The 10,662-nt window shown below is 40.2% G+C and overlaps 1 protein-coding gene across 1 annotated transcript in view; it reads right to left on the bottom strand.

Moving 5' to 3' along the window:
* Positions 1 to 887: 887 nt before the first annotated feature.
* The window catches only part of hyou1 (hypoxia up-regulated 1), a gene marked incomplete in the record, with an annotated part of 35,897 nt that continues 26,122 nt past the window's right edge, over positions 888 to 10,662 (bottom strand). Inside the window, 9 exon segments of the mRNA XM_014014582.1 lie at positions 888 to 1,368; positions 2,969 to 3,079; positions 3,159 to 3,444; positions 3,588 to 3,672; positions 3,744 to 4,000; positions 8,003 to 8,090; positions 8,168 to 8,322; positions 8,402 to 8,560; positions 8,689 to 8,765. Coding sequence (XP_013870036.1) covers positions 1,334 to 1,368; positions 2,969 to 3,079; positions 3,159 to 3,444; positions 3,588 to 3,672; positions 3,744 to 4,000; positions 8,003 to 8,090; positions 8,168 to 8,322; positions 8,402 to 8,560; positions 8,689 to 8,765 — 1,253 coding nt within the window.

Below are 10,662 nucleotides of genomic sequence, written 5' to 3'. Positions count from 1 at the left end.
TGAATAAACTAAACTAACTAAAGATGTAAGGTATCCGTACACATGCGGCTGCAGGTCAGACTGGTCTGTAAGAGTCTGACCATTCAGGGAGGTCATCAATGAAACTAAACCAGTTGTAAATCAAATAGAGAGGAAATAAAAAGCAGCAGCACAGAGGAGAAATGATCAGGCTGTGGGTTAAAAGAGGAGCTGCAGAGATCTGAACAAACTGCAGTCAAGAGTCCAGCCTGACTCCCATTAACCACACACAGATCCAGCTAAGATTAAACAAATCTGTCCTTAATGAAACTGAAAACCTGAACGTCCAGGACAAAACTAACAACCCAAACATTCATGTGTTAGAATGGTCCAAAGTCCTGACCCAACTGTGTGAGGCTTGAACTGCTGCTCTGCACTCACACTGAGCTGGAACCATTTTATACACAAGAGTGGGCAAAAGTTTTGGTCTCTGTGCAAAGCTGTTACAACGTACTGACTCAGGGGAACTGAAAACAAATGCATGCCATATTTTAGATTTAATAAATGAATAAAAATAAAAATTGAAAACCTTTATCATTTTGTTTATTATATAAAATCCAGGTAAAATAGTTGTGAATGTAACGCGTGAATACTGCCGGGCACTTCTGAGCCACTGCTTCAAGTTTATGTTTCTCTAATAAAATGTCTGATTTCTAGTTTATGTTTTAGGTGACATTAGAATTAATAACTGTTAATCTGCTGAAAGAGAACATTTAACTTGTCTTTTCACTTTGTTCAAACTCCATCATCCTGACTGTGCTTCCAAAAACTTCATGCTTTTCTGAAAAATGTCTAAACCATTTGTTTCACTTTAAAAAGAAACTGCGAAACCCCTTTAAAAAGAAAAAAWAAATAAAGATTTGACAGGGTAAAGGTACAGATTTTATTACTGAAAATGTTCTCAAGTCCATCAACATAAAAACAAAAACCACAGCAGTGTGCTCAGAGCACTGATGAGACCCACGGCTCACACCAGCAGTGACAGGGGGCAACAGTTCGTCCAATAGGGACGCAGTATCTGTCTCTGGTACCAGGACTGAGGACGTCCCACCTGTGAATACTACTTTCATCTTGGCACAGATGGTCTCCAGATTCTTTTCTGTTAAACAAAGGAGGGGCGAAGATTCTTCAACCAATCAGCTTCCAGGAAGTCTAATAACAATGTCAATATTTTAAAAAATGGTGGAACAGGATCAAAGAAAAGAAAACATAAAACCAGAGGGGAAGTTGAACATTTTACAGTCAATAAATAGTCCCACACACACACACGCACATACACACACGCACACACACACCCTCACACCGGTTCCAGCTGTTATAATTCATCAGGCGGAGTCTTCTTTGTAGGTTCTGTAAATAAGAGAATAAAAAGCAAGTCAACTCCAGGTAATAGCAAATCAACTCTAGGTAATAGTAAATCAAGTCCAGGTAAAAGCAAATCAACTCAGGGTATCAACTCCGGTTAATAGAAAATCAGCTTTAGATAATAACACAGTAACTCCAGGTTTTAACAGATCAACTCCAGGTAACACCAGGTCTGCTCAAGGTAACAACAGATCTACTCTAGGTAACACCAGGTCTACTCTAAGTAACACCAGATAAACTCTAGCTAACACCAGATAAACTCTAGCTAACACCAGATAAACTCTAGCTAACACCAGATAAACTCTAGCTAACACCAGGTCTACTCTAAGNTAGGTAACACCAGGTCTACTCTAGGTAACACCAGGTCTACTCTTAGTAACACCAGGTCTACTCTAAGTAACACCAGGTCTACTCTAAGTAACACCAGGTCTACTCTAGGTAACACCAGATCTGCTCTAGGTAACACCAGTTCTACTCTAGGTGACACAAGGTTAACTCTAGGTAACAACAGGTCTACTCTAGGTAACAACAGATCAACTCTAGGTAACAACAGATCAACTCTAGGTAACAACAGATCAACTCTAGGTAACAACAGATTAACTCTAGGTAACAACAGATTAACTCTAGGTAACACCAAATCTACTCCAGGTAACACCAGGTTTACTCTAGGTAACAACAGATCAACTCTAGGTAACAACAGATCAAATCTAGGTAACAACAAATCAACTCTAGGTAACAACAGATTAACCCTAAGTTATAACAGATTAACTCTAGGTAACATATAATAGATAAACTCTTACAGGTTCTTTAACATTTGTTGGAAATGTTCAGTTTTCCACTGACATCTTGAACCAAAGCAGGATTGATGCATGGCCCTAATCATTCTGGATGGTGTGTTGGTCTCACACATTAGCTATGTTTACATGCGCACAATTCTTTGATCGGATTGAAATGTATTCGGATTAAATAATCGGAATGTATCGTTTACATGCGCACAATCCGATAATGACGAGTGTTTACAGGCACCGGGCTTTTATTCTGAATAGAAGCACTGACATGCACAGTTGCTAAATTTCCCTTAAAAAGAAAAAAAAAAATAGAAAAAAGTTCTACTTCCGTGATGAACATAAACAACCAGCTTCTGAGCTCAGAATGGACCTGCGACAGATTTTAATAACAGTGGAGACGTTACTGCACACCCTGGTTCAGCTGCAAGGGACGCACAGACTTTTTATTTATTTATTTTTATTTATTTATTTTTTTCCGAAGCGGCGCAGGCTGTGTCTTTCTGCTTGAATGAGAAAACGGGAGGAAGAGCTGTTTGCTGGAAACAGTGAAAGTCAGCAGACATGCGCAGTCAGGTCAGTTTTCCACAAACAGAATAAAATAATCAGATCAAGTGTTTACATGCACGCTGTTCGGATTATCAATCGGCATAAACCACCTCTCTTAATCCAATTACAAATTCACTCGGATCAAGCTGAAACGGGTCAGAAAATACCAATGGGTTGTTTACATGACGCATTTTTATTCCGAATGGCCGTTTAATCCGCTTACTTATGTCCATGTAAACGTAGCTACTGACCTGCAGTTCTCGTTGCCTCAGTGGGCTCTGACTGGTTTTCAGAATCTGGATGTAAAGTGCTCTCTTCAGTGGGAGGGGGGTCATGTGACTGCTCTTCAGTCTGGTCTATTCCTGGAGACACACATGCAATACAAACTGTAAAAAACATGAGGCCTGGATCAGAATCACTCATACTCTGCAGGGGACTCACCACTGTCCGAGTCCACGTGTTCCTCTGTGGGAGGTGGATCTGAGTTCTCGTGGCTCTCTTTGGAAGGTAGGTCTTTTTCCTCAGCTGTGCTGTTGGCCTTGCTYCTTTTCTCGGAGCTCGTAGCATTCTTGACTTTCTTCGGCTTAGCAAACTTGGCTTTGTTGAGCAAGTAGTTGATCTCTCGGTCCAACAGAGCCAGCTTTGACTCGATGTCTTTGGACAACAGGACCGGCTTCTCTTTAGGCGATCGCTTGTCTTGCTCTGCCACCGTCTCATTCTTCCACAGCTGCAGACAAAACAAAGAGCATTATGGGAAAGACAGCACCCATGTGAAAAGCATTGTGTGATTTCTGTGGACGTCAGGGCAATTAGCTCCAACTGATCAGTGATGATCAGTTGGAGCGAGATGATGAAAAATTAAACACCTACTGTTGTTTCATTGATGATCTTCTCCAGCATATTTAACTCAACTTCAGTAAAGATCTGGTCGTCCTCTGGAATCAGTTTGGCACTCCTTTGGAAGAGGAAGAACAGTCAACATGCCGGTCCACCTTAATTCCTCCAAACATCCTGCTGTTCACTCACCTCAAGAAGAACGACGAGGTGTTCAGCAGGTTGTTGAGGGCAGCCAGGCGCTCTGGCCACTTCCGTCGCTCCTCCACCCTAAAGAACATGTCCTTACACAGGCTCTTGATCTGAGACAGCTTCTCTCTCAGCTGCTTAGTGGTGGCAGTGTAGCCTTCCTCATCCATCCACTCTGATGCTTCCCTCAGTTTGGCTAAGATCTGCTCCTTCTCCTCCTCAGAAACCACCAGCTGGTAATCCTCCTGGTACAGTTTGTCCTGCAGACACAAAAAAATACAAATTTTCACAGCACGAACTTTGTTTAGGACAGATTTTTAAAACTAGTCAAACTGATCTTCACACAAAATATTTCTCATATTGACAAACCGAACATTCATTTTGTACCTGTTTTGTACTCACATTAACCTGTTTGTACCCTTTTAACAGTTTTTTTTTTAGAAAAGGGGGTGTCTGCAGTCACTAAGTGGGGAGGAGTTTGTCCAAGACATGATTGGTCTGTTTGACTTTAGTTGGAGGAGTTTAAGGTGTGATGGGGTGAACTGACTATTTTGGATGGGGTTTGAAGAACACTGGGCAGCTGGGGGTCAAAACTGCCAGAAAGCGCATACATTTTTAAATATTAATATAAATATAAATGATGTATTTACACCAGGAAAGTCCTTTGCTCCACTTGTTTCTTCTGGACCAAATAACTTTTTTTTTCTTTGGTGTGGATTGCATTCACATTGTGCATTTTGTAAGTGGACTATAATTTATAAAACAAAGCCACACAGATGACGGTCACTAATCCCATTGGACAGAAATTATGCTGGCAAGACAGAGCACAGACCCAGAAATAAAGATGGTGATGTGAACACAACGGACTATAAAGAACATAGTTATGGAATAATTATGTATATCTGTTCTTCCTTGACACTGTCCAGTAATCATATCTCATGATAACTAGTTTCGGCTGTTTTAATCTATCGGCCCAGACTTCAAGACTCCAGCAATGCATGACCTCTTTTATTTTGATAAGGTGTTTCTGGGCTGACAGCCCTGTCATTGGTTAGATGGTTCACAGTTGGCGAACTGTGATTGGTTGTAAGCATGTCACAGGATGTTATATTATCGGCTGCTCTGCGCTGACGAGCCAGCCACAACTTGACAGACTTCTCTGACTTCTGCTCTGTTGTTGCTCAAATTAAATCATTTGACGACCATACACGCAGACTTTCTGTGCATTTATTCCAACGTGTTTCTGCATTCTTGGTAAATCGTGCCACCACAACATCAATAACAGCCCATTCAGTGGTGGTTTTGCYATTATATACTTGTAATTTTGGGACTGTGTTGTCAAATGTGTGCCACAACCTAAAAGAGACTAGATGCTCTGCATTCCCTGACCCACAACGGCTCARTTTTGTAGTAGTGTTAGCAACWCTAAAAGGTTAATATTGCTTAGCAATGGTGGCATGCTTCCTGTTGTTGGGTCGGTTCGAGGCCGGTCTGTTTTCACACCAGAGTTTGTTAGGAAGCTGACCAAGTCCACCTCAAAAGTGGGTCCCGGTTCAGTTGTTTGATCCACACCAGGGTTCGCACGAGTGTATTCACACCTGCATAAAAGGTCCGGACCAACGGGGGAAATGAACTCTGGTCCGTTTAAAGTGGACCAAATGTGTCAGGTATGAGTTCAGCCTGATTAGTCGTAAGTTGAGACAGGAAGGTGCTAACCGCACAAAATTTAAACATCGTACATGTGGAGAGATGTGTAACTAGCAGTGGTGGGCAGCGCTAATCCAAAATTTAGGTCCACAACCTCAATAGCGCTTATGCCATAGAAAAACTAGCAGAAGCTAATTTTAAAGCGCAAGTTCAATTTGACACTTACTAGCTGGCAACATTCATGTACAATATATGCACAACACTGCCAACTAGCTGTGTATGAACCCTTTTACAACTTAATCCTACAACCGCCGATTGCTGGGGATGTGATTTCCTGAAATAGACCTTTAGCTCCTGGTGTAAAAATTAAAAAGTTGTGGAGGATTGCTAGCTCGGATGCTTCTTTGTCTTTTTCTTTTGTTTGTTGTAGATTTTTCATTAAAGAAGCATCAATAAAGTAATTTTAAAACTATTTTTTGGAAAACTGAAGCGATGCATTCTGGGTACATGTCGGATTTGATTTGTGACGGGAAACGAAAGCATGGAGTATGGGAAACTATCTTCCCTTCAAAATAAGAGCCTGGATTTTAAAGTTTTCCATGTAGTTGCTCCAGTTGACCACTAGATGTCTGTCTTCATCAGCATAACATCTTTAAATCATTTCTGAGTCTCTAACCCCGTTGGCCGATTGCTTCGACCAGTTATGACAWGTATTGAGCTCCAGCATTTAAACTTTTTTTTTTGAAAAAGGAGTTCTGATTGTAAAACAAAATAAATCAATACATACAAAATTTTAGTATGGATTATAAACGTCATCTGTTTTTGCTGGGACAGGGAGTTCTAAACACTGCCTTCCTGCTACGTAAGCAGACACAAAGCATTGTGGGAAATCTGAACCGTGACCCAAAGCAACAGTCAGCAGGATGTATACCTTTCCAATAATTGTGTTTATCTGGGAGGGGTGCTGCTGGATAGATCATGTGTGTTGTGATTCATTGACAGCTGTACCTTCCGCTGTTCAAGATATTGATGACTGGTAGATAATTAGTTATTAGCAGTACTGCATTTTAATTTTAGAAAGCACAAATCCGCTTAAGAATTATAAAAATTAGTAAGACAGCTAAAGCACAAATGAAATATTTAGGTCCGCAATTAGCGGATTTGCACTTTAGCGGGCTGGTGCCCACCACTGGTAACTAGTGTAACTGGGGCGGCTGTGGRGGAGWGGTTAGGGGAGTCGTCCTGGAATCGGAAGGTTGCCGGTTTGAGCCCCCGTCCAGCCGTTTCAGTCATTGTGTCCTTGGGCAAGACACTTTACCTACCTTGCCTAGTGATAGTGGTCAGAGGGTCCGGTGGCACCGGTGCACGGCAGCCCCACCTCTGTCAGTGTGCCCCAGGGCAGCTGTGGCTACAGTGTGTGAATGAGTGTGAGAGTAAAGTGCTTTGGGGTCTGGAGGGACTTGATAAAGCACTATATAAGTTCAGTCCATTTACCATTTAACTATTTGGCTCAGTCAGAACAGCCATAACCTGCCTGGAAAGAGATCAACATTTTTTATGTACTTGGAACAGGAAGGTGCTAACAGCAGGAAATCTGAGGCCAGTAAAATTATTGTGAACATGTAAGATTTATTACCAAATACTTCATCTATTAATTTGCCCCACAGGACAAGTCAACCCGACCAATCACTGTTTTGCAAAACTCCGTCCACATACCAACTCTGCCAACTACAGCGGTTAGGATGAACTCCGCCCCCACACACAAGAAACTCCCCTCTGTATTGAAGAGACCCCTGCTTGGTTCTGTACCCGCCTCATACTCATCTTAGCCTGCTTTGTTCCTGCCTCAGTCACCTTCATGCCTGTCTCATACCTGCTTTGTACTCACCTTTGCTGCCACTGCAGCATATTTGTTTAGAGTACAGTGATGAATCAAGTGCCTAAACCTGCTAACCTTCATCAACATGATTAGACCTGAACACTGGAGGCTGTAAACCTGAATGTTCTAATTCGCTCTGAATCACAAGAAAATTAATTTTAAATGCAGTTCTAATTAAATCAGGATTTGAGCTTTTAAAATATTAAGCTAATAGGTGTGAAAACACAAAAGGGACAGATTGTACTTTCTTTGTATTTCTGACGAGCACAGTATTTCATCAATACACGTTTACTACACAGTGTTTTATACAGTATAAAAGAGCTATTACTTTGATTTAGTACATTGTAGTTACAATTTTACTAATGTTTTAGCCTGGCCCTTGRCTTCCTACACAGTTCCGCTCWACYAAACAAAGCGAAGAACAGGGGGCTAGTTTTTTACCAGCCTACTAATGTCTGGTTTATTAATGAGTCATGTAACTGATCAGTTTTTTTAAATGTATTTTCTACTTCCATCTTCTAGCTGTACTCAAGCATATCAGCTCATTAAAGACGATCCTGCTGCAGCTTTTTTTCTGACAAGTTTGATAAACTGGACACGTAAAACACGAAACCTTTTATAGATTTAGATGATTGTAAACTAAGAAAGAATGTTTATGTTCTAATCTGTATTAATGATAAATGTTCAGAAGTTCAAAATAAGTATTGTCTCTAAAAGAGGACAGCAAGCTGCTTACCTGCGTCTCAAAAATAAAAGCTTCCAGGCTGTTCATAACTTTTTCTCTTTCCTGCTTGGCCAGGTCTCGGTCCGTCAGATCCTGCAGTCTGAAACGATTGTAAAGACTTGTTTAAACAGATCAAACACAAAGAGAGAGCCGACAGCCTGAACAACATGGCTTTACTTCTTTTTAGAGGAGCTGAGGTCCTCTGCAGAGGGGTCAGCGATGTCATTGATAACGAGCTCCACTTCGATGTCTTCAGAGATCTTGCTTCTTTTCTGAGGTTTTGTCTTCTTCTCTGCCTCAGAGTTTTCAGATTTGTCTCCATCTTTTTCTTCCTTTACCAGGAGAAAGCGAGTTCAGAGCCAAGCAGCTACTGTCTACACAACCTTTGAAAGCTTGACAAACAGATCATACCATAGTGTCAGCTTTGTTCCCTGCCTCCTCCGTCTTCTCCTGACTTTTTTCTTCATTTGTACTTTTCTCTGAATCGTCCTTTGGCTCATTGCTACTTTCATCCTTCTGGGCCTCATTGTTGCCATCCTTCCCAGACTCTGGAGGGATTTCCTCTTCTTCCTAGTCAACCAGGTCAACAGTAAGTTCAATGTTTCAGGACTGTTTCAAAGTCATCTTACACAGAATTGTGGATTTTATTTAACATGTTGAATAAATGACTGAGTTTGTGTGGACTGAGGAACAGATACCTGCACAGGTTCAGTTACATTTGGAGCAGGTTCAGAGGATCCTCCTCCAAACAAGGTGGAGATTGTGTTACCCAGTTCTGAAATACATCAAAATGTTTCAACAGTCAAATAATGAGGTTTCAAAGATCAAACACTAAACAGAAAAAGTTTTAATGCTCCTGTGAGATGAAAAACAGACATTTGATCATTGAATCCAAGTAAACACGCACCTGTCTTTATGTTAGAACATGAACCAAACAACAGCCCAAAAACAATGAGGATAAACAGAAACTACAGATGAAAATCCATCCACAGGTCATGAGATGGATTTTTTTTTTTTCCATGGCGTCTTGTGTGTGAGGAAGCTGAGGTGCGTTTTTATGTTTTGTCACTCCTGGCTTGTTTACATCCAGTTGATGTTCAGAGCTAACGTTAGCTTCTGACAACAAGTTGTCTGGAGCAAAACCAAAGAAACTAAGGAATCACAAACATTACATCTGACTCTGTGCAGAACTTAAAGATAAAAGAGCATGGACTTTTGTTTGTGAAGATTTCCTCTCGTACTGCAGAGGAAAACAAAGCAGGCTGCGAACCAAAGCTACTGTTTGTAAACATCTGACTGAAACTGAGCTCCTGGCATGTAGAAATGTGAGGAAGACGACATTCTAACAAAATCATTCAGTTTGTTAATATTATTTTTAAACTTTAAAGACCATGTAAAATAAAATGTAACATTTTCTTTTTTAAAACATAAATGTCATAAATAGGTTGTAAATGAGTACAAATTCTCTCAACTGTAGATATTTGAATAGTGGAAGATATGATTCAATTTGTGTAACAAGGTATTTGTGTTTCAGGATTTTTTGGGCTTGTATTAAAGGGCGGCCTCGTGATGTCACGCAGCTGCCTTCAGTATAACCCAGCATTGTTTCCTCAGTTACAGGAATGTTCGGAGTCGTGGGCGTGGTTTCAGCTCCTCCAGTGGACACGCCCCCAGCGTTCCAGACCACAGCCAACTGATATTATTTCATTACTTTTAACACATAATTTTATAAGGTTTAAAAGTATTTTTAATTGTTCAAACTTAGCTGGGTGATTATTAACACGTATTTCTGTGGTGTGACAAACTCAGAACACACATTTATTTTTACTTTACACGGTCTTTAAGACATGTCTGGATGAAATCCACAGTGATGAAATGTTGTAGTTGTGCCATCTTTTCTTTTTTGATTTAATAAGTTTTATTGAACGTGACAACAGAAGGTAACAGAAACATTACAAATATAAATTTTTCATGCAGAATTAGCCCACCTCTTCTCCTTATTCATCAAGAAATTMATTCATTTCATTCAAATTAATGCATCCAACAACAATGTCACTTCCTTTTTAATTTAAAACCTTTGAAACTTGAGACAGTTTGGTTTCAAGATTTAACTGTTTAATTTACAAGTTTCTCCTTAAAACCTGTTTATGGTGACGAGAAAAAATAAAGTGAATTTGTATTTTGCAATACAGTTGAACCATTTTCGTTTTTTAAGATCAGATTCAATCAAATCAAATCGAATCGTGTTTAACTGATTCAGAACCTCATGAATCTAAATTGAACTGATTTAAGTCCTAAAACACTGCAGCCCTTTCAGGACCTTGGACAGGTCCTTCAGCCCTTTACACTGTCTAAAGCAGTGATTCCCAACCAGGCGAACATACTGTATTACAGGGGGTATGTGAAAAAATTTCCCAGGTGTGTAAAAAAATGAATAAAAATAGAACTGAGATTTGTAGGGCCCTACGATTTCTGCTGTGGAAATTTTAGTCGGAATCATGGAATTAAAACAAAATGGAATCCAGTATAAAACATAGAATCTCAGGGAATTTGCTTATTTGGGTGAGTTTCTGACATACTTTGGATGCTGCTGTTTTCTACACGTGCCATTACCTGGTTTATTTATTTAATTCACTTTCAAGGCAACATTTTTATCTTTGTTTAATTTGAGT

The sequence above is a fragment of the Austrofundulus limnaeus genome, unplaced genomic scaffold (assembly GCF_001266775.1).
Source record: "Austrofundulus limnaeus strain Quisiro unplaced genomic scaffold, Austrofundulus_limnaeus-1.0 Scaffold116, whole genome shotgun sequence".
Classification (NCBI taxonomy): domain Eukaryota; kingdom Metazoa; phylum Chordata; class Actinopteri; order Cyprinodontiformes; family Rivulidae; genus Austrofundulus; species Austrofundulus limnaeus.
The sequence above is the reverse complement of the archived record's forward strand: the minus strand, read 5'-3'. Positions and strand labels throughout refer to the sequence as shown.